Here is a 27943-nt window from a genome sequence, read left to right on the forward strand (position 1 = left end):
TTTGACAGGTTGCTCAGTTCTTTCTAAGAATCCGCTGCCACCGGCCTGCAGCTGCCAGGGGCCAGGCGAGGCCCTCCTCTCCCTGGTTCGCTCTGCGTCTCTGTCCCTCTGGCAGCAGCGCAAAAGCATCCTCAGCAGCCCGGCTGCCGTGTGGGATACAGGCGGTGTATCCTGAGGGCACACTGTGTGCAAGACCTGAGCTTGGGGCTTAGCACAGAGTAGGCACTTGGTGGTCCCGGGCCCCGTGGATTCACCAGCACAGCCCCACAAGGGGTGCGATGTTACCCCCACTTGACAAGGGAAACAGAGTCAGCAAGGAAGCCGACTCACCTGGGGGCTCCTGGCTGGTGGTGGGGAGAGAGGAGGAATGGAAGGGACTCACCTAGAGGCCTGGCTGGTGGGAGCACAGGAGGGACCCCAGCCCAGGTGTTCTGATTCCTGGATCTGGAGCTTTCCAAGGCACCGCTCAACAGTGTTCATTCAGCTCTTCTACCCACTGTGGGTCAGGCATGGACCCTGAATAGTCCCAACCGGGCCTCCACAGAACTTCCTGCCGCACCTGGGGCGTCAGCAGTACTGGGGCTCAGCCCCACTCACGTACGACCAGGGTTGGGTCGTGGTATCTGTTCACCGTTCCCTCACCCCTGTTCTGAGCCAGACTGGCTGGGCCCTGAAATTCAGAGCTGGAGCAGGCATTCCTGCCCCGGGGGAATCCATGAACAGAGGATTCTGAGACAGAGACGGGGAGAGCTGGTCACAGAATGGGTGTCCAAAGGGAGGGGGGCACTGAAGAGGGACTTCCCAGGAGGCCCCTGGAGGAGGGCATGCCTCACCAGGCTTTGCAGGGTGGGTAGGAGTCCTCCAGGGAGCAGGGTTAGCATCAGGGCCTAGGTGGAGAGGAGATGAGGTGGAATAACGCCCTCGTCTCCACAGGCCGGTACCTCTGCTCGGTGACTATGCTCAGGCTCACGGACAAGCAGCTGAAGCACCTGAGCCTGAAGAGGACAGCACTGCTGGTCACTCCCTCTCTCCCAGGCAGCCACTTCTCCGGAGAGCAGGTCGGGGCCGAGGTGCCCTTCAGCCCAGGGCTTTACACTGACCAGGCTGAAATCCTTTTGAGCAACCACTACACCAGCTCCGAGGTCAAGGTCTTTGGTGCCATGGAAGTTCTGGAGAACCTGGAGGTGAGTGGTGACCAGGCAGGAGCCAAGGCCTCAGAGGGACCAAGAGGCACGGAGGACCAGCTGGGGTGTGGCAATCCTGGACCACCTCTCTTTAAAATTAGAAGTTGTAAGGGAGTTCCCCGGTGGTCCAGTGGTCAGGACTCCGCACTTTCACTGCTGAGGGCACTCGTTCAGTCCCTGGTCAGGGAACTGAGGTCCTGCAAGCTGCGTGGCGCAAAATTAAAAAACTAAAAGGTTTTAAAAATTAAGTCCCTTGACCCTTTTCCCCATAGCACTGCTGCTGTCTGTCGGCCCGTAGAATCGTGTGAATGGTCGTGATTGCCCCCGGTCTTCCCCGGCTGGAAGTGACTTATGGGGGGAAGCACTGAGTGCAGGGCCCGCCTGACACATGGCATCTGCTCAGCGAACGTGTCACGTGTCCACGAATGAATTCAGGGCAGGAGGGCCCGCTGACGAGGGGCAGGAAGGAAAGCTCTAACCTCTGACCTATCACTGATCCACTGATGCCGCACACCTGGGGACGATGGTGTCCCCATCTCTGGGCCTGGGTTTCCCCCTCCGTTGAGTGGCGGTGCAGGACACCGGTCCTGCGGCCCGGCAGGCCGGGAGGAGGTCGGGGTGATGTGCGAAGGGCTCGCTGGTGTCTCCGCCGGCTCCTTCTCTGGTCTCGCTGCGGCAAACGTAGCTGAATGTCCTCACAGTGACACAGGCATGAAGTCGCTATTGGTGGTGGAGCTCCTGCTGGGCCCCAGGCTGGGCTGCTGGCCACGGGCCATGGACAGAGCTCCTGGCTGCTCCCTTGGGAAGCTGGAGTTTGGTGATCGCTCACGCAGTGCAGCATTTTTTTTAAGGAGCTCTTGATTAGAATTCCATGATATTGATTTGTCCTTTCCCTAAAAATGCCCCAGCATAGACAGCGTGCTCCCCTGAGTTTGCGGATTGCACGCCTGTCAGAAGTGCCCAGGCCTCCTCACCCGCCTGGGAAGCGGGAGCTGGTGGGGTCCCCGCCATCGGCCCACGGGCCCGGGAGGGCAGCTCACGTGTGTCAGGCAGACGTGGGGTGTGCCCCTCAGCCCTGACGTCTCTCCCAGGTGAAGTCAGGGTCCCCGGCCGTGCTGGCCTTCGTGAAGGAGAAGTCTCTGGGGCTGCCCAGCTTCGTCACCTACACAGTCGGCATCTCGGACCCCACGGCCGGCAGCCAGGGGCCTCTGTCCACCACCCTGACCTTCTCCAGCCCCACCACTAACCAGGCCATCACCATCCCCGTCACCGTGGCCTTCGTGATGGATCGCCGGGGACCTGGTGCTCGTGAGTTACAGGACGGGACACCCGCTGGGAGGGACCTGGCAGAAGGGACGGGCAGAGTGGTCCAGGTGGGAGTGGAACCAGGAGTCTGAGGGCTGCAGGAGCAGAAATGCAGAATATGTCTCTCACCCGGGGCCCCTCACCCTCTGAGCACGCACACGACGTGAGGGCCTCCGCACACGGTTCGGTAACTCTCTTTCCTTGGACCACAGACGGCGCCGGCCTCTTCCAGCACATCCTGGACTCCTACCAGGTCATGTTCTTCACGCTGTTTGCCCTGCTGGCCGCGACCGCGGTCACGATCATAGGTGAGGCGGGCGTGCCGTGTCCCCACCCCCCGATTGCTCCCCCATCCTCACCCCCACTCTAACCACCCGTGCGTCTCGCAGCCTACCACGCGGTCTGCACACCCCGGGAGCCCAGCACACCACCGGTCCTCTCCCCGCGAGCCAGCCCTCGGCACAGCCCGCACTGTGAGTAGCCACCCCGAGGAGCGGGCGGCGGGGGAGGATCCCCAGGTCTCAGAAGGCTTGGCCCTGGGCATGAGCTGCAGCTGGGCTGTGAGGCCCAGAGGGCAGGCCTGCGAGCTGGTGGGGGAACGGGAGCTGGCGGATGCTGGTCCCGGAGGGGCGGGGGCCAGGGAGCCCTGTCTCTGCGGGTGGGCGTGTGGGGCCGGGGTCCCACCCGCTGGGGCTACCGCGAAGGGCTCTCGGCTGGGGCTGGATGGGCTGACTCAGAGGTGAGGGTTCTGGGGGGTCCCGACGAGGTGTTTCTCGGATGGGGAAGAATCACTGGACTCATTCCTATTAGTGGTGCCCCTGCCTCTGGTGGTCCTGAAGCCCTGGCGACCCTGCACAACCCCAGGGTCTCCTCCCTCTGTGAGTGGCGTCCCCTGAGGCTGTGCAGTACCCCACCTGCACAGCCGTCCGTGGCATCCCTGTGTCTCCGGATTCCCATTCAAGGCTTCTCTCCCCTCCACAAGGAATCCTTGAGGGGCTGTCTACTGACCTATGGGGCCGTGGCCTGGCTTCAAGGGCTCCGTGAGTTTTTTGAAAGAGGACACCACTGTGTATATAGGTTGGTGTTCCTGGGGTAACAAGATCCTACATGCATCCTGGACCCCTAGAATCACAGCCTTCTCAGGCCTGCGACCCCAGGGAAAACCGTGGACTGCTCAGCAGCTCGCTTCCCCACGTCAGCTCCGATTCATCATCCAGCTGTGCTTGCAGTGGGCGCTCGCCTCGCTAACCGTCCCCCAGCACACCCCTCCCGGTTTGTTGGAGCCACGCCGGGGGCTTCGCGATGCCTCCTGGGCACTCCAGACCCTTCGCACACGTGGGAGTCTGTGCGTGCAGCTGTCTCTGCCCAGATGGACGGGCCCGCTCCCCGTGTGTCCTGTGGATGGGACGTGGCCGTGGGATCCTGGGACCTGGCAGGCCGTGCGCGCCAGGAAGTCAGGGGCACGGTCCAGGCCGCTGCGTGCGCAGCTCAGCAGGCCCCTGTGGGCCTCGTGCGCTGGCCCGGCAGCCGGGGGCGTAGCTAGGCCGCAGCCCCTCAGAGCCGTTGTCTGGCGTAGGCCCTGCGGGGTGTGAGGAACGTAGAGGTCTCCCTTTGGCTCCTTGCTCACCGGGGCTCTCTTCCCACCCTAGATGTTCCTGCCTCATCGCCAACGCCTTTCAACGCGCTGCTTCCTGCTCGCAGAGCCAGCCCTCCCTCGGGGCTGTGGAGCCGGGTGTACCCCTCCCACTAGTCAGGAGGGCCAGGACCCCCGTGCCTCCACCACCCCAGGGCCGGGCCTGCTGGGCCCAGCCTGGAGCGAGCCCGGCCGCCGCCGCCGCCCCTCTTCCTGTAACTGTAGTTTAGGCCATGCTCACGAGCTTGTTCTTATAAGTAGGAGTTTAAGTTTGTTGTCTGGGGGTTTTTGTGTTGTTGTCTTGTTCTACTGAGAGTCTTGCAGAGGCAAAGACCTTGGCTCATTCCTCAACCTGGTTGTCTGGGGTTTCGGGACGATGGACACTTCGGCTTTTAGTTTCTTGATCTCTAAAATCGCTCCCTTCTCAGGACCTGGAGCCGGTGGGAGTCTGTGGAGAAGGGGTCTGTAGATGCTGCGATAGCAGTGGTCTCAGGGAAAGGACTTTTTTTTTTTTTTTTTTTTTTTTTTTTGCTGAAAGGACTTTTTATTGGATTTTTTACTTGTGTGGGTTCTTCTCTCTCTGGAAACTGGACTTTTCCCCTTGTCGGGCTGCTGCTGGGAAATGACTGCAGCGAACAGACACGAGTGACAGGGGCCGCCCCGTCCCTGCACAAGGAGCCTCAGGACCGGGGCCAGGGCGCCCGGCTCAGCCTCGGGGGCGCCCGAGACTCCGGGGAGCTGGGAGCTGGGCCTCCTGCCCGCCTCGGGCCACTGTGAGTGGATGGCCATCCTTTGTGGTGCTTTGTTTCCCGAGCGGTGTACTTGGACTCGGCCCCAGGGGGCCCGGCTCATCCTCCCTGTCCTGGCTTCGCTATCAGCACAGGGACTTCGGAATCGGAACTGGGAAATGTCCTTGGCCTGGAGACAGGGACTCTCCTTGTGTTCCACTGTTCCGCCCACGCACAGACCCATGTTCTCTGTCCCTCCCTCTGTACAAAGCACCTCGCGGATCTGAGCCTCTGCCGCCCCTCGGGACGGCCTCCCTCCGGGCAGCTCCCAGGACGGGCCGGGGAGGGGGCGACTCGGAAAACGCCCTCCTTCCCAGCCCTCGTCCACACAGCAGCTGAGACCTCCAGGACGCGGCCCCTCCTGAGGCCGGGGTGCCGTGCCGCCCCCAGGAAGGCCCGGAGCCTGGCAGGCGTGGACCCCGAGCTGCACACGTGAATCCGCCTCAGCCCTTTGGGACTGGGCCATGCGATTTATTTTTTTAAAGCTGGAGACAGGAAGAATTGTGCCTTGCATATTACTTGAGCTCAAACTGGCAACTTGGATGTAAATAGGCGCGTTTCTACTTGGTTTATTTAATAAAGCTCTATAATTTCTTAAGATGAGCGTGATTATTGCCGGAATCACATGCGTCCTGCCCAGAAGTGACCCAGGCCTGGTGACATTGCTTGCCGTTGTGTGCATTTGGGGAGCAGGTCTGTGTCCTGCCAGCCTCTCTTCTCTAGCTGGGCAGCCCAGCCTCCCTCCCACCCCTGAGGGACCGGCAGGCACCAGGGCGGGGTGCCGTAATGTCTGCCCACAGCTGCCTGCTCAAGGCCCCCAGACAGGCCTTCCCTGTCGGAGGACGTGGCAGCCCTGCCCACACATCACTGGGGTCACCTAGACGGCCTCTCGGCTCCCCTCCCTCTCCAGCCGTCCCCTTTCTCTGCAGCTCTGGCTCCACCACCCCACCCCTGAGACCATCTCCCCTGGTCACAGCCGGACACCGGCCCCGTTAGTTAACTGGACCTGCCTTGCTGGCAGCCCCTCCTCTGTGTTCCCCGGCCCCTCACCCTGTGCCCCTCAGGGTTGGCCCTCCCAGCCCCAGGCCCTGCCTGCGGCCTTCACGGGGCACTCGTGCGGGGTCATCCTGAGTGCCCCGTGGGGCAGGGCCTGGCATCACGTGTCACAGGGGTGGGAACGGAGGCTTAGAGACAGGTAGCCACCCAAGGTCGCAGGCCACCCAGAGGTGCTGCTGGTGGAGACCAGCTGTCCCGGACATCACTTGCCGGCCTCCTCGGAGTCTGAGCCCCTGACACGGAGCTGGGCAAAGAGCAGCTGGAATTTCAATGCAAAATTTGCATTTCGCAGCCCCTCGTGCTGCTAGAAGCCAACACGTGACTACGTTTGGGGCCAGAACAGAGCGGCTGTGTCCCAGGCAGCTGGTGAAACGGTGCCCTGAAGGGACGGGTGCCCTGTTCACCTCCCGTCCCATCAGTGCCGGCTCAGCAGACCCGGTGGGGCTCTGCCTGGCAAGGACGGTCGGGCCACCAGAGTCGCTGGGCTTTCATTGTGTCCAGCCTGCACCCCAACCCGGGACGGCGTCCCCTGACGCCCAGGCATGCGAGCAAGAGTTTTGGGCTCTCTTCTCCACCGACGTCACCGTCATCTTAAAGCAAGTGCTGCTAGAAACAACCAGACCCGGCCAGAGGCGAGGGCGTTCACAAAACCCAGTGACCTGCTTCAGCTTTCTGTTCCCAAACTAACCCAGCAACTTTCACCCTCTGAAGGGTGCCAAAAAATGCTTTTAGCACCATTTAGCGCTAAAATTATAGTATTGCATATAGATTTTTTTTTCTCCAGAATTCCTAAGTTTGGCCAGAAAATAACTCTGTGTGTCTCTCTCTGTCTCCCCTTGTTTTTCTGTGTGTGTGTTGGTGTGGGGGGCATACTGGAAATGTTACATCTCGAGGTCTGAAATACCACCTATGAGACAGCCCGGAACCTGGGCATCCAGGGGGGTGGGAAAGGCGTGGAGTTTAGAGGTGAGGTGGCCAGGGGTGCAGGCCCCCCGTCTGGGGCTAGAGCGGAATTGTGTTCCCTCCCTGCGCTGCAGTGTTCCCCTGTCTGCATCTGGCCTGCCTGCCACCCCAAGTGGCTCCGGGGGAAGAGGTGGTAGGGGGGCTGCATGCTCATCCCAGCCCTCAGCCTCCCAGTGCCTCCCCCAGAGGCTGATTGCATTCCCCCCATGGAGGGGGCGCCATGGTCGCGTGACTTGCTTTGGCCAATGGAAAGTGGGTGGAAGTGACCACATGTCAGTTCAGAGCCTGTGCTTAAAGAGGCCTCACCAGTTTCTGCTCACCCTCCTTGTCCTTCTGCAGTTGACAGAATAACAAGGAAACCCAGGTAGCTGCTGGCCCCAGGAGGAGGAGAGACATCTAAGAGGGACCTGAGACAAATCTGCCCATCCCAGACCAACTGACCTGCAGACTTGTGACCTTGAGAGTAAATGATGATAGTTACAAACCACTGACTTTGGGGACAGTTTGTTAGGCGGTGTCGTTGCAGCAGTAGGTGACTGATACAAAGCGTGGCATGGATTCCCTTCTGGCTGAGCCCTTCAGGGTGGGTTTCTGCCACTTGTCACAGAGTCTGATTGACATTGTTGCAGCCTCGTGGCCCCTTACCTTCAGTCTGTTTTCTCCTGGGCCCTGCCCAGGGCTGCCCCTTTGGCCCATCCCGCTGGACAGGGCTTTCCAGTGGCCCTGGCAGAGGCTGGAAGGGTGCCTGGTGCTCAGAGCCTGGGCCAGGCACTCAGGCAGGCACCTCAGAGGCCCCGTTTTCCTCCCTCTTGGGAGGGGCCCAGTCAACCTCACCCTCGGGCTGCTGCTCTCATCTTGTTGTCACCCCAGTGGGCTGGGTGAGACACGTCCTGCTCATGGTGACAACCCGGAGCAAGAGGGCAGGAGGGAACACACAGCCCCCCAGGGGCTGGGCCGGGACGGGCCTGCTAGCCTGTGCTCTCCAGTCCCTTGAACAAAACCAGTCACGAGTCTGAACCTAGAATCAAGGCTCAGGAATAGTCTACCTTGGCTGGGAGGAGCTGCAAAGCCACAGATGTGAACGGAGGGGTCAAGAGTCAAGGTCATTAAATAAATAAATAAATTTATTTAACAAAAGAGTCAAGGTCATTAACACAAAGCAATCATGGGTTGTCTTTTCTTATTGTTCAACTCCCTCATCATACATCATACAGACAGGAAAATTGAGGCCCAGAGACAGGAAGGGACTAGCAGGGGCCACCCCTGAGTAGCACATCAGGCCCCGGCCCTGAAGGTCAAGGTCATCCCCCACCACCACCCCCGCCTCCCCAGAGCAGTGACACAGGTCATGAGGACGCATTAGTCAATGGCGTGGGCCTTTCACCCTATGATTAATTCTCAAGGATCCTGTCTAGATCCACAATTTCAACATCACATAAAGTGAGCAATCTCAGAGAGAGAGAGAAAGGAAGAAAACAAAGCCGGGAACCGTGCGTTTGGTGATTGTCTATTATTTTGTTTTATGTTGTATGTAATTAGCACATTAACTTCCGTGGAAGATTTCATTAGCAGACTCATCAGGTGACCACTTTTTCACGTGGGGAGTATTTACTGATGGCAAATAAAGACAATTTATAAGAACCAGGAAAGTGGAATCCCATTTTCCCATTGCTCCACAGCTGCAAGGTGTAATGCCTCCAGGGCAGTGGCGGCTCCCTCTCTGGGTCCTTCTCCACGGAGGGGTACATCAGGAGGCCAAGGGCAGCAGCCCAGAGCCTGGTGGACAAGACCCAGGCACCGGGTAGATCTCCTGCCTGTGCCACTAACCAGCCAGGGGGACCTTGACCTTGAGTACTTCCTGTCACCTCTCTGAGCCTCAGTTTCCCCATCTGCAGAGTGGTAGTTATCACACTACCTCCTCCGTAGGTGCGCCGTGTGGACTGAGTGAGCTTCTGTACTAAAACTCCCAGCATGGTGGTGAGCAAACATTTGGTGCTCAGTAAATATGAACTTTTCTGCCTTCTTCTCCCTGGTGATTAGGCACAGTTGTCCTCACTCTCTTGGGGGCCATGACACATTCCCCAGGAGTCCCTGTCACTGCTCACCCGGCCAACTGAAGCAAATCAACCATCAGGTCCAGGCTCACAAACGTGGATGATGGGCCAGGCAGGCGGCCCCCGAATGCAAGGGGCTGGGGGTGGACGCTGGCGACCTGAGCGCATGGCCTCACCCACTGACCTCCAGCTGCCAGGTGGGGACAAAGCCCAGTGGGGCCCATTCTTCTAGTTTTCTAGAGACTCCAAAAGTCCTTTGGGGGGCAGTAAAACCTTCCACCTTATAAATAATGGTAATAAAATTAAAGTTTAAAAAATATTAAAAAAAAAAAAAAGCTTGTGTGGGCCGAAGAAACCTACCCTCAGGCCACCAGTTTTCAATCTCTGAATTTCTTCATAACTGGTAAAATTCTGGTTCGTGTGTTTCCCCAATCCCTTCCTGTGGCCCTGGCAGACATTACTAATCGCTCCCAGCACTCTTTCCTGCTCAAGCAGGACTCTGCCTCAGATTCCCTACAATCCAGCATCCCGGCAGCCACAGCCAGTCAGCTGGTGTTGACAGAGGAGAGGAGTCCCATCGTCCTCCTTAATCTACTCCAAGCCCCTCATTTTAGAGGCAGGAAAGGACTAGTTTTAGCTCACCTCTAACCAAAGATGTGAAGGCATCATCTTTTCTCTGGCAACCGGACACAGAGGGAGTGGCTAAAGGATGCTGTGTATGTTAGAATATATCTTTTTTTTTTCCTTCAGAAGCATTGATTTGGGACTGAAGCATCTTAAAGTGCAGAAGAAGTAGGCAAATGTTGCAGCCCCAGCTACCTGCCCCTACTGCCCACAGGGTCCAGGGGTCCAGGGTGAGGAGATTGATGGGCAGAGGTAGGAAGTTTAAGTGTATAACTGTAATCAGTTTGTTAAGTTTTCAGGAACCATTGAAATGACATTCACCATCCATGTGGGGAGGGGAATGGGCGCTCATGGTCTAAATCAAAGGAAAATGATCAAGGGCTGTTTCTTGGGCACCCCAGTTGGAGACAGATTCGTGTCGGCTGTCAAGTCGGTAATTTTGTTCCCTACGCCGGGAAGGTTGAGATGCTGTTACCACCTCCAGGGGCTGTTGGCAGCCTTTATCAACGCCCTGCTTCCCAAGGAGCTGGCAGGGCAGAAGGCAGTGATGAGTCAGATGGGCCTTCTCTGTGGAGGGGCAGAGAGACAGACAAGGCTCAGAGCACCTTCTACAGGTGGGGAAAGGGACCTTGGTGGTTTGGAGGGTTGGAAGAGGCTCCAGGGAGGAGGCGAGTCAGAACCAGGGTGGGAACAATGGGTGTCTAGGCGGAGGGGCCAGTTTGAGCCCAAGGTCAGACACTTCTAGCCTCCTGTGGGGAGGAGCAGATAGTGGCCTGGGTTCCAATCCTCACCCATCTGGGATAGAGTTATGGCATGTTGTTCTGGGTATAAAAAGCTCTTGGCTCCCAAGCTAGGGGATGTGGGGAAATACTGATTTGGGGTGACTGGGGTCAGTATATTCAAACCAGGTTTCCTGTCCACCCCCACCCCCACCCCCACCCCTGGTCCTGTAACATTCCCCAGGGGCACATGTGACTGGGTTGAGATGTTCTGAGTTCAGGACATCCAGAGAGGAGAAGTCAGCAAAGTTAATTCTTCCCAGTCTAACTGGACTTTCTTTTAGGTTTCTCACTTTTCGACCTACATTAAAACCCATTTTCAGTAAAATTTCACATAATTTCAGATTCGGAGTAGGTTATTTAATTTGATAATTAAAACCTATTTTATCAAGTCCTGTCATAAAATATTCTAATTATGGTTAATCCTCATTGTATTTCATCCTGTAAATTGTTTCATATGTTCTACTTCCTACTGATAAAAGTATACAACAGGTGTCAACTTAGAAAGGGTGGTGGGGGATAGAGTTTTTCCCAAATTCTATGAGGGAGCACACGAAAAGCTGTGAAACTTCCCCCGTAGCCAATGGGGAGCCATGGAGGGTGCCAGAGCAGGAGTGTGCCATGGCCAGAGACCGGCTCAGAGGGTCACTCTAGCAGTAGGTGTCTGTGTGAGTGGAATCCCTTCAGGGCAGCCAATGGGATGACTGCTCATCCAAGGCCTGCTGACGGGCTCTATTTGGGGAAAACACGTGCACTCACCTCACCTCTGCCCCTTGGTCCTTTCACCAGGCTCCCCCAGGCTTCTGCTTCCGGCCCTGACTGTCCAGCCGGTCCCCTCCCCTCTCTGGGTCTCAGCTTCCCCTCGGTTCTGATCAGGTGCCCCAGCTCCAAAAGGCTGCGGGTCCAGGAAGGGAGCAGACCCAACACCCGGCCCCACCTACCCGCCTACCCGCCCGCTGGATCCACAGCCTCAGGGAGCACAGCTGCCGCCACCGGGGGCTGCCCTGCTGTTGGCAGGAGAGAGGCTAAACCTCAGAGGCCACAGCTGAGTGGGGCAGGGCGGCCCGATTTAACCAGCATGCCGCTGTGAGGCTCTGAAGGGCAGGACACTCAGGCCCCACTTTCCTGACTGATTCGGAACATCTGAGCCTCATGGGCTCCTCCCACCCCAGGTCCGCTGGGGCCTTGGGTATGCTCCCGTCGGCCCCTGGGCCGGTCTGCCCTTCTGTTTGTCTCTTCTCCCTTCTCCCCCTGCCTGGCCCTCCCCTCAGGGCAGAAGTCTCACCTCTTCTGCAATTTCTCTTCTTCCTCTTCGCGTCCTGCACCCCTCCCCTCCCCCTCCTCCTTTCACTCCCCCCTCCCCCTCCCCCTCCGACTCCCTGTTCTAACACCCTACAGCCACGCTACTCAAACTCTGGTCCTCCTCGGATCAACAGTGTGGGCGCCACCCGGGAGCCTGTTAGAAATGCAGACTCTCAGGCCCCGCCCCAGACCTGCTGGATCAGGACCTGCATTTCAGCAAGACCCCCAGGTGACTTGTGTGCACTTTTCTGATTACAGAGTAATCTGAGTTAATTGAAGTAGAAAATATAGACAAGAAAAGAAACATCACCTGTAGCCCCTCTGCTGATTGCCAGCTCCGTTTTCAAGTTGCTGTTCTTTCTTCCCAAGATTTTTTTCTTAATTTTTATTTTATATTGGAATATAGTTGATTTACAATGTTGTGTAAGTTTCAGGTGTACAGCAAAGTGATTCAGTTATACATATCTATTCTTTTTCAGATTCTTTTCCCATATAGGTTATTGCAGAATGTTGAGAAGAGTTCCCTGTGCTATACAGCAGGTCCTTGTTGGTATTCTATTTCATATATAGTAGTGTGTGTATGTTGATCCCAACCTCCTAATTTATCCCTCCCTCCCCATACTCCCCCTTTGGTAACCACAAGTTTGCTTTCTAACCCTGTGAGTCTGTTTCTGTTTTGTAAGTAAGTTCATTTGTCTCATTTTTTTTAGATTCCACAGAAGTGATATCATATGATATCTGTCTTTCTCTGTCTGACTTACTTCACTTAGTATGATGATTTCTAGATCCACCCATGTTGCTGCACATGGCATTATGTGCTTTTCTCTGGGTGGGTTGTAAGAGTTGTTGAGCCAAAATCCCAACTGGGATTTAATTTCTGGAAGCCCCTCCCTGAACCAGCCGCCCTGACTGTGGCCATCTCTGTCCCAGTGGAGTCCACTCCAGTCGGCCTGGCATAGCCAGGGATGGGGACCAAAGTCCTGCTGAGGACAGAAATGACAAAAGCAGTTGAGGTTCCCTGCTGATGGGAGGGATGGTCCTCGCAATCGTGAACTTCACTCACCCTCTAAGCCCAGCCTGCACTGGCTGCAGGGCCCCAGGAGGCTTCCGACCCCTCCCTGCACTCCCGGACCTCATGTCCCATGCGGAGACAGCCCAGGCTTAGACCAGGGCCAGAGCAGGAGCAGTCCTGAGGGAGCTCGGAGGAGGCCTAGCCAAGTGTAGGGGAGGGGATGGTCAGGGAGGGCTGCCTGGAAGAGGGGACACTTGCTCAGGCACCTTGGTGGAATAGTAACAGCTTTTTCTGGTGGACAAGAGAAAGAGGGAAGGGTTCCCAAGAAAGGGGAACAGCACTTGCAAAGATGACCAGGGAGAGGACAAGGAGGGGTGTGTGTGTGTGTGTGTGTGTGTGTGTGTGTGTGTGCTGGGCGGGCAGTGGCAGTAGCAGGGAAGTGTGTAGCAGAGGTCAGGAGAATGTTGAGGTTATGTGTCTGGGGCAGGGTTTCTGCAGGCCTGTTGTAAACACTTAAGCAAGTGAAGTTAAGGGCTGGACCAGGCCACTGTTTTCTATGTGCAGGCTCTGGAGCCAGGAGGCCTGGGTTCAAATTCTGACTCTGCTTCTCATGTGCTGTGTGACAGTGAGTTAGTTGATGAACCTCTCTGTGCCTCAGTTTCCTTACCTGGGAAATGGAGGCAATGATGGTGCTTCCATCATTTGGGCTGATGTGAGATTAAATGAGTTAATTAATGGAAAGTACTGGGAAGAGCTCTCGGCATATAAAGGGCCAGCCAGAGACCAAGGATGGGTAGTCCATTGCTCCGATCCTCAACTTCCTCAGATGCACTGTGGGCAGTGTGAAACCTCTCCTGCAGGGGCGTTCGTAAATATTCAGCCACATCCAATAGACATGCATGTGCCTGGCCTTCTGCCTGGCAGGCTTGGCTTCTCTCATGGAGTCGGCACTGTAGTGGGGGACACGGAAAAAGTATAAATAGATAACCCGGTTGCGGAGATAGTGCTAAGTGCCATGAGAAGCAAGATGGTAGGAGAGAGGATGATGGCATGGTGGAGGGGACCGTGAATCAGTTTGGTGGTCGGGGAAGACTTTTCTGCGGTGATATTTGAGTTGAGATCTCAGAGCCAAGGAATCAAGAAAGATGGGGCAGGAGGAGCATGCCAGGCCAAAGGAACAGCGTATGCAAAGGCCTTGAGGTGGGAGTGCTTTGGGTCTGACTGTGGAACAGCACGGGGGCAATGTGGCTGGAGAAGGGTGGCCAGGTTTTAGCAAATAAAAATAATAGGGCACCCAGTTAAATGTCTGCAATTAGAATTTCAGGTAAACAGCAGAGGATTTTTTAGTTTATGTATGTCCCAAATGATGCATGGGACATACTTATACTAAAAAAAATCATGTGTTGTTCATCTGAAATTCCAGTTTAGCTGGGAACCTCTATTGTATCTGGCAATCCTAGGCTGGAGGGGGGATGTTGGGGGAGATGAGTCAGCAAGCAGGCGGGGCTTGGCCGACCTGGGGAGGTGGCTGGATGTCATTCTCAGGGTCATGGTTAACAGGGCCGTGGCCTCCAGCTTCCATCCTGCTCCAGGTGCTAAATGGGTCGGCGTTTTAGCTTAATGGGGGAAGTGTCTGTCAGGGACCCCGGAACAAGTGGTTCAAGCCACCCACGTCATGGAGAATTCTCCAAAAGATGACTCATCCCAAGTAACAGACAAGAGAGCTGGGGCTGCATCGCGCTCCAGGGAGGCGAAAACCTCCCTCACAGGAATGACAGGGAGGGGAGGCGGTCGAGGTAGTAGGGAGTGATGTTAAAATTAGAACAATCCTGTTCTCCTAATCAGAGATGCAGCCAGTGCCCCACGAATCTGTAATGGGCTTCCTTGCAGACTTCTGGAAGGGGGAGGCCAGGGTCAGCTGTGTAAATATTCATGGGGAGCCGGGAGAGGGTCCAGGGGGATGCGGGCCTGCCCCCTCCCCGCAGAGGCCCAGCGGGAGGTCTGGGTGCCTATCCTGCCCTGTGGCTAACTGGGTGAATTGTGACGTCAGGCCTGCCCTGCTCCCTCTGAGCCTGGGGGGACGGATGGAGAATCAAGTTCAGGACAGGATCCCAGAGGGAGAATCAGGGCCCCTCACTTGGCCTTTGCTGGCCCCGCAGACTCAGTGCTTGCTGAAAGAAAGAAAGAATGAATGAATGAACGAATGAGGGCTCTTTGGCAACCCCCTCCTTTTCCTGGCAGGGCTATTTTAAGCCTTCTGCTAGGACCTTTGTGGGCACATCCACACCGTGTCACGGCAGACAGATTAAAAAGCACCCACATGCCTCATTAAATAGAATTTATATATAACTATATGGCGCTGAGTCAAGATGCAATTGACTAGTTGACTGATGTTCTGTTCTGTGGACATTTAATTAAACATTTATTCATTTTGACGTGTCAGTGTGTCTTTTTCCTCCCTCCTCTACCCCATCTCAAACATATTCCTGGGCCCCTGACAGGCTCCTGGCTGCCGAAGCTCTGCCCCAGCGGCTAAAGGGGCGGCCTTGTCTCAGGGCCGCAGGCGCCCCGTCTGTAAAAGGGCAAGGTTGGATGAGGTGACCCCCACTAGGCATGCTCCTCCCATGAGGAGGACTGTTAGAGCCCCCCATCCCCGTTCCTACAGAGACCGCGGAGTGATAATAACTGCAGCCTCTCAGAGGGACGTTGAATTCCACAGCCTCCAACATCAGCAGATGTTCTTATCCCCATTTTACAGGTGAAAAGGCAGAGGCTGGGACGTTAGGACAACACATCTGGGGCCCTGGTACACCTGAGACAAAGTCCCCAAGGCTGTTTGAGGAGATGTGGGCCAAAGAGCATTAAACATCATGGGATGACAGGGCAGAGAGGGCCATTTCCCTTCAATCCTGATTATAGGAGGGAGAAGCACTTGGCCACCTGCTGATGGGTCTTCAACATCCCTCCAGCACTTGCTAATCGAGAAAGAACAGGCCTCACACTCACAGTGTAAAATGACAGCAATTTCCAGCTAGAAATTAACAGGAGCACTGAGGCGAGAGGCAGGCAAGGCTTCCCCGGCAGTTACGTGGAGGCCCCAGCCGGTCAGGAGCTCCTGGGTGGGCTGCATGCTTAGACTGAAGAAGCTGGTTACCCAGCCCCTCGCCTCCTACCCGCTTCAGATGAGCCCCAATGGAGACATGGGAAGAATGGTCAGACTCCTTAACTGAAGCCATTCTAGCAGATATGGTGTGTGTATTTTCTTTCTTTGAATAGCTTCAGTGAGATATAATTAACATACTACACAACTCTCCCTTTAAAAGTGTACGATTCAATGATTTTCAGTACATTCACAGTGTTTTACAGTCCATTTCAGAACATTTTCATTACCCCATAAAGAAATCTTCACCTACCTACGACTCACCCACCCCCGGCCCTAGGCTACCACCGATCTACTTTCTGTCTCTATAGACTTGCCTATTCTGTACACTTCATGTAAATGGAATCCTACAATATGTGGTCTTTTGTGACTGATTTATTCCGCTTAGCACGTTTTCAAGTTTCATCCATATTGTGGCAGGTGTCAGCATTTTATTCTTTTTTATTACCAAAGAATATTCATTGCGTGCACAGACCACATTGTATCTATCTATTGATCAACTGATGGACATTGGGTTGTTTCCTCTTGTTAGCTCTTATAAATAATGCTCTTACGACATTTGTGTACAAGTTTTTGTGAGGCTGTATGTTTTCAATTCTCTTGGCTATATACCTAGGGCTGGAATTTCTGGGTCATATGGTATAAATGCTTAAATGTTTGAGGTACTGCCAGACTATTTTCCAAAGCAGCTGCGCCACTTTAGGTTCCCACCAGCAATGTATGAGTGTCCCATTTCTCTACATCCTTGCCAACACTTATTATTTTCTGTATTTTTAGCTAACCTAGTGGGTGTAAAGTGGTATCTCATTTTGGTTTTGATTTGTATTTCCCTGATCACTAATGGTGTCAAGCATCTTTTCATGTACTTATTATATTTTTTTGAGAAATGTCTATACAGATCCTTTGCCCATTTTACATTGGGTTGTCATTTTTAATTATTGAGTTGTAAAAGTTCTTTATGTATTCTAGAAACAAGGATCTCATCAAATGTATGATTCAGAAAAATTTTCTCCTGTTCTGAGGGTTGTCATTTCAGTTTCTTGATTGATGTCCTTTGAAGCACAAAAATTTTTCGTTTCAACAGTGTCCAGTTTATCTCGTTTTTCTTTTGTTCCTTACGATTTTGGTTTCATGTGTAAATCATTGTGATTTTGACTTGCATCTCCCTAATGACTAATGATGTTGAGCATCTTTTTGTGTGCTTATTTGCCATTTATATATCTTCTTTGGTAAAATGTCTGTTCAAATCTTTTGCCCATTTTTAATTGGGTTGTTTGTCTTGTTATTATTAAGTCATAAGAGTTCTTTATATAGTCTATACACAAGTTCTTTGTTGAATGTACATATTGCAAATATTTGCTCCCATACTGTGGCTTGTCTTTTCTTTTTCTTTCCTTTTTTTTTTTTTGCGGTACGCGGGCCTCTCACTGCTGTGGCCTCTCCCGTTGCGGAGCACAGGCTCCAGACGCGCAGGCTCAGCGGCCATGGCTCACGGGCCCAGCCGCTCCGCGGCATGTGGGATCTTCCCGGACCGGGGCACGAAACCGTGTCCCCCGCATCGGCAGGCGACTCTCAACCACTGCGCCACCAGGGAAGCCCATCTTTTTCTTAACAGTGACATTTGAAAAGCAAGGTTTTTTTTATTGTTGTGATGAAGTCCAGTTTATTGATGTTTTTTTCTTTCGGAGTTCGTGCTTTTGGTGTCATACTTAAGAAATCTTTGCCAAACTCAAGGCCATTAAGATTTTCTCCTGTGGTTTTTTTCCCTAGAAGTTTTATATATTTAGCTCTCACATTTAGGTATACACTGTATTCCAAGTTAATTTTTGTACATGCCGACAGGTATGAGTTTTCATTCTTTCACATTGTGCCAGCAACATTTGTTGAAAGACTATCCTTTCCCCCATTAGGCTGCCTTGGCATCTTTGTTAAAATCAATGGACCACGTACGTGTGGGTCTATTTCTGCACTCTATTCTATTGACCTTTTTGTGTAGCTTTACACCAGGACCACTTGCTTTGATTACTCCTGCTTTATAATAAGTCTTGAAATCATGTAGTGTGAGCCCTCCAACTTTGTTCTTCTTTTGGCAATTTGAGCGGGGCAGCTTTTGTTAGATGGGACTTCCCTGCATTAAATACCAGGCCCCTGCCCATTGAATGCCACACTGTCCCCAGTCATTGTGATGATCAAATATGCCCCCCACCATATTTCCAAAAGTCCTGACTGGATGCAGTACCCCCCCTCACACACAAGAGAATCTCTTCCTCAAAGGAACGAGAATCAGATTAGTATCAGCAGCACTAGATGATAGAGGAAAATGGTGCAAACCCTTCCAGGTTCTGAGGAAATTGATTTTTAACCTGGAATTCTATACCCAGCAAAACTGTCAGTTGAGTGTAAGGGCAAAATAAATCATTTCAGACACACAAGGACTCAAAGACCTTCCTCCGGGCCGTCTCTGGGAGAATTGCTAGAGGATGTACACAGCAAAATAGAAAATGAATCCAAGAAAGGGAATACATAAGATCCAAGAGAGCATGGACCCATTCCAGAAGAGTAATGCCAGGAAATTGCCGATGACAGCTGCATAGCAGGCCAAGGAAGCGCCAAACCAAATTACAACAGTGAGTCAGAGAGCTCTCAGAGGAAGGTTTTTAAGGAGAAAAATGAATAGTCTTCAACAAATGGTGATGTTAAAAAGATAGATGGTCTTACTGAGCAGCTGAATGTGGATAATAATAGTAAAAATTAATAGATGATCATAATATGCCTCCCCTTCCCCTCTCTCCTCCTCCAAATTTTTGTTACCTTTATTTTCTTTAGAGTACGTAGTTACATCTTTTTTCCTGCAGTGCAATGTAAACTCCTTGGCCTTGTATTCATGTAATGATAATATTGGAAAAGCCTATTACTGTTTTTTCAGGTTTAAAATCTCTCTCCATACAAAGCACGGAGATTTTCACTAGAGTTGCTGGACAGCATAGAAATCCCATAAATCATCACAAGGTCCAAGTAGTGGGTGACACAGTCGGGAGAGGAGGGGAAAGGAGGTTCGGTGCAGGAGGCTTGCTGGTGGAGCTCTCAGGACCAGCACAGCGTGGGCGTGAAGGAGCACTGCTGGGCAGGGGGAGGGCTGGCCTGGGTCTGATCCCAGCAGAGGCCTCAGAGGGTCCTATCAGGGGCTCTGGAGCTGGGATGGCCCTGAATGGTTGCCCAAGTTTGGACAGGGCACCAAGCTCTTGTACCCGTGCATGCACCAGTCACTGTCTGGCCTCAGGGAAGTGGGGACATAACCTTGGGTGAGGCAGATTCCATGGGCACAGGGCAATTTCCCAAGAGGGACGTGGCTGTGAGCCGTTAGTTGCCAACATGTCTGGCTGGTGGGGGATGAGAGCCTCGTCCTGAAATGGGGGTCCGGTTGGCCACCACAATGTCCATTGCACAGTTCTCCTTTGTTGTACCCTGTGGGAATTAAGATGAGAGGCCGTGTCTAGACTGGACAGCCTGCATGTGTTTTCACTGCTTTGTGTTGCAGGTGTGTTAAAGCACCCTGGATTACCCCTCCTTGTCCACTTCTGCCACCTTGCCCATCGATGCTCTTATGTCATGGGCTTACGTGGGGAGACTGTAAGGGACATCTGGGTGGCTGAGAGTCCAGAGTCTAGTCTTTCATTCGGCGGGTGGTGTCAATCAGCTCACTGCATCTGGGGGCTTGGGGGAGAGGCAGCGTGGAGATGGAAATGTGAGGTCAGCTTCAACCCAGAACTGCTGGAAGCGGGTTGCAGGGTGAGGGTGGGGGACAGGCAAATGGGGTTGGGGTGGGGGGAGGGGGAAGCTACTCCTCCCCCCAATCATCTTCTCCCCCCACAATCTTCACTCACATGCCCCAGGATTTAGATCTGAATTTCCTTCATTCCCAAACTGGCAGAGACCCCATGTGTGACCCCAGGGTCAGGTCTCCCAAATAAGTCAAGAGAAGCCGAGGCCATATCCCTTTTGGGAAGTCTCCTGTTGTCTTTATAAAATGAGGAAATATTAAAACAGGATTGCAAAGATTTTGGTATATTTTCAATGTATAAACTGAAATGATAAACACAGTTGACACACACAAGCAGGATGTAATATAATTGTGCCCTTCACAAAATAATAACAGGATTTATAAAAATAATATTAATTTCTAGAACATCACAAGTAGCCTAGTGAAAGTGCTTGGTGAATTTGAGGACCTCTGAATAGCCCCACTGCCATTCTCTCCCTCTCCATAGGCCATGCCCAGGGGCCACCCAAGGAGGCCTTAGGGCCCTGGAGGGTCCACCCAAGGAGGCCTTAGGGCCCCGAGGGTCCAGAGTCTCTCCATGCAGGGCTTATCCTCTCCTGGAGATAAAGGGCTATCAACAAACATAGGTATAGGATACTAAGTTTCATCAAAGCCAGTGTGATGCCAGCCTTAACAAAGAGACACTGTATCATCAAAATGTACATTATTATAAAGTTTTAGAAACTTATGAGATGTAGCTAAAGCTTTACCCAGAGGTAAATTTATAGCCTTAAATGCATTTGCTATAAAATAAGAAACTATGGAAATAACCGAACTCTTCAAGAAGATAGAAAAATAATGTTTAGCCCTAAGGAAATTTAGACTATGAAAATGATAAAGGTTTTAAAAAGTCAAGAAATAGAAAATACTATTGCTGGGGAACCTGAGGCTCAGGGGCTAAATAAACTGCTTAAAGTCTCCGTGCCATTTTTGAAGTGGGTCTTTGGCCTGCAGGCCCATCACACCAGACCCTGGGTGTGAGTGGAAGGTGCCTGCCTGGGCCTTGGTGGCTGGTCCACATCCACATCGTGGAGGCCTCAGTGCCGCCAACCGCCTAGAACAGTCTAGGAAAGGAACAGTCTAGGAAACTTGTCTTGCTTGTACAACAAAATGAACCGCGCGTTTTATCAGACTTAGAAAAAATGTCAAAGTGCTTATGAGTTCCTTATTTTCCTATTCACAGCTCAGTCGTCGGCTGACAATACGTAGTAGGAAGGTCTGTTTTGCCGAATTCCTACTTTGTGAAATTTGTACATCAGAGCGGCCCAGGCGGCTATGCAGAGGCGCGAGTCGCACCCCGGCGGCAGAAGCGGGCGCGGGGCGTGGGGCGCGGGGCCGGCAGGCGGCGCCCTCCCTCCGCCGCCGCCGCCCGCCCCTCCCGCCCGCTCCTCCCGCGCCGGCCGCCAGGTTCCGGCTCCCGCTCCCCTAGCGCCGCAGCCGGCACTTTGTAAACTCCTCGCCCGCCCGCGGCGGCCGCAGCTCCACGCACTGTCCGGCCCGGCGCGTCCGCGGGGCCGCGGGCGGCGTGGAGGCGCCGGGGGCGGGCGCGGGCGGAGGCGGGAGCAGGGCGCCAAGGCGGGGCCGCGTCGGCCCCGCGCGCCGCGCCCCCCGGGCCGAGCCCCGCGCCGCGCCGCGCGGAGCCGCCGTCACCGCCGCGCAGCCATGGCCGCGCCGCCGCCGCCCCGCCGCCCGCGCGCCTGAGGCGGGTACTATGGCTAGCGCCGCCGAGCCCCCCGGCCAGGCGGCCGAGTACCTGCAGGAGCTGACCCGGATCGTCGCGGCGCAGCAGGAGCTGCTGGCGCGGCGGCGGCGGCGCATCGAGGAGCTGGAGCGCCAAGTGGCGCGGCTGAGCCGCGAGAACGCCGGCCTGCTGGAGCGGCACCGGCGGCACCTGGCCGCGTGCGCCCGCCGCCCCGACCCCGGCCCCGGCCCGCAGCCGCTCGGCGCCATCCCGGAGCTCGGAGGCCGCCGCGACAAGTAAGTGGGGACCGGGGGCGGCGAGCGTGTCGGGGGCGCGCCAACTTCTTGGGGGGCCCCGCTCCCCTCGGGGCCGGGCGTGGAGGGTGTCGACTGGGGGGGCCGGGGTACCCCCGGCGGGGTCGCGGCCCGACCTGGGGCTCGGGCTCGGCGGGACCGAGCTCCCAGGGAAAGGGGCTCCGGGGCGCTGCCCGGCGCTCCCGCCCGCCCGGCTCTCCGTGGCCGGCCGGCTTGGGACTCGGGGTCCAGCGACCCAGGAGCTCGGGAGCTTGGATGTGGGGTCGGCCTCGCCACAGGGGGCCGTCCCGGCGCAGCCCTGGGGCTTTGGGTGGCCGGACCAGAACTCCTGACTCGGAGACTCTAGACCCGGAGTGCAGGGGCCGCGTCAGGCGCAGATCCCGCCCTCGAGCGGGCCTGGGTCACTTGCGGGTCGCACCCCTCCTGAAGGGACTCTGTGCTGCCTCCAGCCCGGGACGCGCTGAGCCCTCCTCCCTCTGGACTCCTCGGTCTCTTCCTTCGCGGCTCTGGGTTAATACCCCACCCGCCTCGCCCCGGGATTACCGGGGTTATGTCGGAGCGAGGATTAAGCAGGGGACGGGATGGGGCGGGACTGCCCGGCCGCGCTGGACAGAGCGTCCTGGCCGCGCGTTTGCCTCCCGTGGGGTCCGAAGTCGCGTACGCGGCCCGGCTCCGCAGAAGTCCTGGCGCCCATCTCGGCGAGGCAGAAGAGAGAGAGAGTGTGTGTGTGTGTGAGTGTGTGTGTTGGGGGGGTGGAGTGGTGAGGAGAAACCGTGTGTGTGTGTGTGTGTGTGTGTGTTGCGAGGGTGGAGTGGTGGTGGTCCGCAGCTTCAGGTCACGTTTCCGGGGAGGCTGGGGGTGGGCAGAAGTGATGGGGGAGGAGTTAACCCTGACTCTAAAATCCTGCGGGGGAGGGGCTCCTGATTCCCAGGACTCCAGGTATGGTTATCTGGCCCTCTGGTCACCGGAGACCCCGTGTCCCCCCTGCCCCAGGCCGGGCTGTGCAGGCTGTGTGTGCAGGGCTACCGCCCTGCTTCTTGCATGGTTCTGGGCGGTGCTTCTGGGCTCTGGGGGGCCCTGGAAGAGGAGCGTTGTAGGGTGGGGTCAGGGCGTGGGAGAGCCTGGTGGCTCTGTGGTGGCAGGGCATTGGCACACTTCAGCACTCTGTTTATGCTGGAAGGGAGGCATGGAATCGCTCCTAGCTGGCGGCACTGAGAGAAAAAACAGCCCCCCCGCCCCCGCCTCCATAGCTCTGCCCCCGGCCCCCGGCTCTTTGGTGTCTCCAAGACCCCTTTGTCACTTGGTCTCTTCAGCGGTCATCTGGTGCTAGTTGCAGAGCCTGAGCCCTCACCCCCCAGCAAGGACTTAAGGAAGAGCCAGGGGCCCAGTGAAGTCGTCAGTCGCTCGGGGAGGCAATGCACCGGGGCTGGGACACACGCCCCGCTTTCCTAGGGGACAGGGACACGCACTGTTGGCAGGTGCCTCACAGCACCGTCCTGGGGATGGATTCCTTCTTTCCCTTCACAGTCGCCTCTGGTGACCAGGTATCGGTGGGAAGATGCTGAGAGGTCTGTGTGGGGACTCCCCCAGTGCTGGTCTGGGTGGCAGCCTTGGAGGGAGCTTGGGGTGCTGAGACAGGACTTGTTTCCTGAGTCCCCAGCTCTGTCAGCCTGGCTTCAGAGCCTATGATAGTATCCCTTTCCAGAGAAACGGTGGCAACACAGGCCTTGGCCCACGTTCTAGGTGGACGGGAGCTTCTCAAACTTGCAGGTGCACGCAGGTGCCTGGGGATCGTGCTGAAACGCAGGTTCTGATCAGTGGGTCTGGGGCGGGCTGTGTTTCTAACAAGCTCCTGGAAGTGGAGGTGCTGCGGCTTTAGGGCCACACAAGAGGAGTGAGGAGTGGGGCTGGGAGGCTCCAGTGTATTGAACAGAACTGGGGGTCCCCCTCAAGACAGCGCTCCAGGCCCAATGGCCCTGCTCCACGTCTCTGCCCCGTCTTTGGGCAGGGAGGTTGCTGGAACCACCCGCCTTCCACAGGGCCCCTGCATGGGGCCGCTGGGTCACATCCGTGGGTTTCCGGCCCCTGCAGTGTGAGGGAAGTGAGCTGGATTTGGGGGGCCCCTGCCCATCCATGGAGAAAATGATTTATGCCTAAGGAGCATGGGGTGACTAACCCCCTGAGAGCAACCAGCTTTTATTAAGCACCTACTGTATGTGCAACCATTAGTGATGTGCTGGAGACCCAAAAGGGAGAGTGGGGAAGCCAGGCAGGGAATACACAGCCCCGCATGGGGAAGGGGACGTGGGCAGGTGGATGGGCCCCAGGGCTGGCTCTGCGCTGGCCCCGGAGGCTGTGGGACAAGTCACCTCTCTTAGCCTCGGGGCGTCTAATGCACGGAAATGGGGATGAGCATAGCTGTCTCCCATGCTCTTTCTGAGGATTAAGTGAAGATAACGGGAGTGGAGGAAACAGTACACAGTAGGTGCTTAATGCACATTCTTCCCTTGTCGGGCAGGTTCTCATTTGGGGGCGGGGGCCAACTGAGCACAGGTAGGAGGCGAGTGCACTTCCTGAGAAGCTGGGTGAGACCTCTGGGGGCCCCAGCGTCCACGCAGAGGATGTGGAGTTGGGGGCGTGACAGCCTGGAGGAGATGGCCCAGAAGCTGGGCTGGGGCAGGGGTTGGCCCCCTGCAGTCGAGACTAGAACCTCTGTGTGTGGGCGTCCCAAGGCGACAGGCAGTTCGAGCCGGAGCCGGCACCATTGGGATTACTTCCTGCTGGGGCGCTCCGCTCCACTTTCCCCAGTGCTGGTGCGCCCACCATCTCCCAGGCACCCCCGCCTGCAGACAGGGGCCCCTGTGGGTGAGGGTCTGGCGAGCATGCAGGCTAGGCCAGGCCTGGCTTCCCCTTTCCTAAACAGCCTCCTGCTGCTCCAGCCTGAGTCAGGAGCCCCTGGCCCCCTGGCCACTGGACAGGGTGCCCCTGCATGCCCGGCAGGCACAGTGTCCTGCTGGGGGATGTACAGATAGATGCCATGGGACAGGCTCACATTGGGGCTGCAGCAGTCTCTGTACCACCTCCTCCAGGCAGTCCTCAGGAGGGTTCCTGGGCGTGGGGGAAACCCTTAAGCCCGGAGACCTTTAAACCCTTTCTCAGGAAGTCCTCTTTTGACCACAGCTGAAGGATGTCATCATGAGTTTCTCAGCTCTGGGGAAAACAGGGTTATAACAAGGAAAGAAATAGAATGCCTTTGGTTACACTGGGTATTGAACTGTTTCATTTCTGACATCAGAATTCACATCCAGTGTTCAGTTAGCTACGCTCTAATGATGTTTCTCGAACTGCCCCCCCCATCCCTCTAGGGATTCGGGCACATGCTAGGTGCTCAGCAGGTGTTGTTGAGTGGCTGAAGGCACGGGGGATTGATTAGGACCCCTGTGTTTTCCATTAGAAAGGCAGCCTGGGCTTTAGCAGATACAGCTGGTACCAGGGAGCACCCAGAGCCGGATGCACAGGAGGCAGGTGCGTGCGTCCCGGCTCCATCCGTGAGGGCGCCCTGTGTGCCCGGCACTGCTCCAGGTCTTTGCATTTACCAGCTCATTTCATGGTCCCAGCTCTCCCACGCGGCAGGAACGGTTGCCTCTCCCATTTTACGGATGTGGAGACTGAATCTCAGAGAGGTCCTACGACCGGCTCCAGCCCTCTCACCTGGCCAGTGGTGGAGCCGGGACTGGGGCTCGGGTGTCTGGTTCCAGGCCCTCTGCTCTCACCCGTCTCCCACCTGCCCTACGTGCTGCCCAGTGATCAGACCTCCCGGGATCCTGCGGGACTCCCAGCCTCCAGTGCTGGAGGAAGCCCAGCACGTGTGGTCCTTGTCCTGCCTTGTGGGCCCTTGTCACCGAGGCCGGGTCCTCGGCATCACCTGAGGTCGCTGTGCGGTGGGGACCAGGATGGAAAGAGGCGCTCCCTCCCAGCCTCTGCTCCTCCAGGGTTTCCCAGCAGAAGTAAACATTGGCCCGAAGAGGTTAGAGAGGCCTGTGGAGCTGCCTCTCTCGTGCTCTCGTCCCCTCCAGCCCTTGAATGCTGTCACATCACTGGAGAGGACGTCTTTCTGAAGCTCCAAGCTGGTGACTCACTCTGGGGGAGGTTTCCAGTGGCATTCAGTCTCTGTTGACTTTCCAAACAAGCGCTCCTCTGGTCTGTGCTGACATTAACCATGACGGGGGTGCATCAGCTGGGGGGGAAGCTCGAGGGTGGCCAGTGATGAGGGTGTGGCCGGACCAGGGACACGAGCTGCTGTCCTGGGGCGGGTCCTGGCCAGGAGCCTCTGAAAGCGCGTTCACCTTCAGAACCGCCGCGGAGCCCCAGGCCCGGGCCACGGGGTCTGAGGTCCTGGCCACTTCTGTTCCATTTCCTCTTCCCCTCGGAGCAGAGAGCGGGGGCCAAGAGAGGCTGAGCGGGCTTTTGTGATCTGTGAGTGGCAGAGGGAGATACCGTGTTCACGTTCTCGTTCAGTGATTCTCTTGTTCTCCCAGTTGAGATAGAGCTGAGTGGCCAGCGCTGGGGAGGACGTCCCCCAGCGGGCAACAGGCTGCAGCGTGTTGGCGGGGCCTGGTCCCTGCTGGATGAAGTGTGTTCAAGTCCGAGGGAGCGGGGCAAGCCGTTCTTTCTCCAGCAGATGGTAGAGTCCGCAGAAGGCCAAGGAGCTGCTTCCCTGAAGCTCTCTCCCAGCCATCTGACAACTAGGCAGCTGATTCTTTTACAACCTGGAGGCTAGATCGTGGAATGCATCTTTATTTAGCTCAGGTTGAGACAGATGGGGCAGCGCGGTGTGTGAAGTGGAGACCTGCTCTCCTTTCGCCTCCGCTGTCCGGGTTCGGGCCTCTGTGCCTGCAGAGACCTCGGGGCTGTGCCCTGGGAGCGTTTGGGCTCCGGGACGAAGAGGCCCGGATTTGGGAGTTTGGGGCCATCAGCAGTTTTGGTCAGCTGGGTGGCTGTTCGTCAGCTCCTCTGTCGATGACATTATTTTGACAGCTGATCTCCTTTTTGTTCTTGGCTTTCTGTTTCTGTAAGAAAGAGCCATGCTTTGCCCAACTTGGGGAGGGCACCGTTCTGAGCTTGTCAAGGTGTCATCCGTGTAACTGCCACAGAGCAGCAGAAAAAACAAGCCGCCCGGCCGGGCGCTGGCCAGGAACTGGAAGGAGGGGCATAAATGGACCTCACTGAAACGGAGCGGCAGCTACAGACGAGGCCACGAGGCAGCCCAGGGCCGTGCCCGGGGCCTGGAAATTCAGGGGGCCTCCAAGTTACCACCCCCTACCCCGTGTAGACGCAGGCCAGGCTGCAGTGGAAATTGCCCCGACTGCGAACCAAGCTTCACAGGGTGACGGCCTGGCTAGGAATCCCGAGACAGCGAGGCCTTTGGCATCTGAATCCTGCCCCTCCAGGGGCCTGACCTGTTGGCGGGAGATGCCAGACCAGTTATGACAAATGCTAAGCGCTTATCTTTTATTGAGTAGGGAGCTGCAGCCTGGAGTTTTTCAAATGCCTCCCCCAGCCTCGTGGGGACCCTCCGTGATGACACCTGAGCAGCTAAGTCCTGCTTGGGTCTGCAGGACCCCGTCAGCCTCAGCCCCCTCCCAGCAGGAGGACCGTCCAAGTAAGGCAGGCTTTGCCCTGGGTGCCCAGAGGCCAGTGCCCATGTAAGATGGGGAGGTGGCCCTGTTCCAGGAGGTCCAGGTGGAGGGATTGCGGGGTGCCTGGCACTGCAGGATGCGGTGAACACTGGCTCGGGGGAGGAATAGGGTATTGACAGCACCCTTAAGGATTGTTTTTCCCTAGCATTTTCTTATGAACATTTTCAAACCTATGGAAGAGTTGAAAGAACTGTACCAGGCAGAACACCCCCCAGATGCCATAGTGAAGGTTGTGCAGCATTTGTTTATTACGTGCCTGGCCATCCGGGAGGGCGTCTGGAACCGCACACGTGGGAGCACCAAGGCGGGGAGGGGGGCGCATGGCGTGTTTCAGGTAGGGAGGTGCTGTCGGTGGTTTTGCCAGGCCTGGGAGCGGGGACGGTGGGCCACACGAGGCCCAGACGGGCATGGACAGCCCAGGGCGCTTGCTCAGAACCCAGCCTTCAGCCTTGTGGGGTTGGGGGGGTGAGGTGGTGAACAAGCCTGGCTCACCCCCAAACCAAGCTGTGCTCTGTTTGAGCCTCGATGTGAAATGCTTAGCTTTCCCTGGAGGAGACAAGATTCACAAA

At 55.9% G+C, this 27943-nt stretch overlaps 1 protein-coding gene across 1 annotated transcript in view; it reads left to right on the top strand.

Moving 5' to 3' along the window:
* NUP210 (nucleoporin 210) overlaps positions 1–5410 on the top strand; it is a gene marked incomplete at its 5' end in the record, with an annotated part of 98567 nt that extends 93157 nt beyond the window's left edge. The window contains 5 exons of the mRNA XM_082662779.1: positions 934–1184; positions 2276–2492; positions 2702–2797; positions 2879–2962; positions 4139–5410. Coding sequence (XP_082518905.1) covers positions 934–1184; positions 2276–2492; positions 2702–2797; positions 2879–2962; positions 4139–4239 — 749 coding nt within the window. The 3' untranslated portion in view covers positions 4240–5410. The remainder of the gene's footprint in view (positions 1–933; positions 1185–2275; positions 2493–2701; positions 2798–2878; positions 2963–4138) is intronic.
* Positions 5411–27943: the final 22533 nt, after the last annotated feature.

The sequence above is a fragment of the Grampus griseus genome (genome assembly GCF_964374135.1).
Source record: "Grampus griseus genome assembly, chromosome: 10".
NCBI lineage: Eukaryota > Metazoa > Chordata > Mammalia > Artiodactyla > Delphinidae > Grampus > Grampus griseus.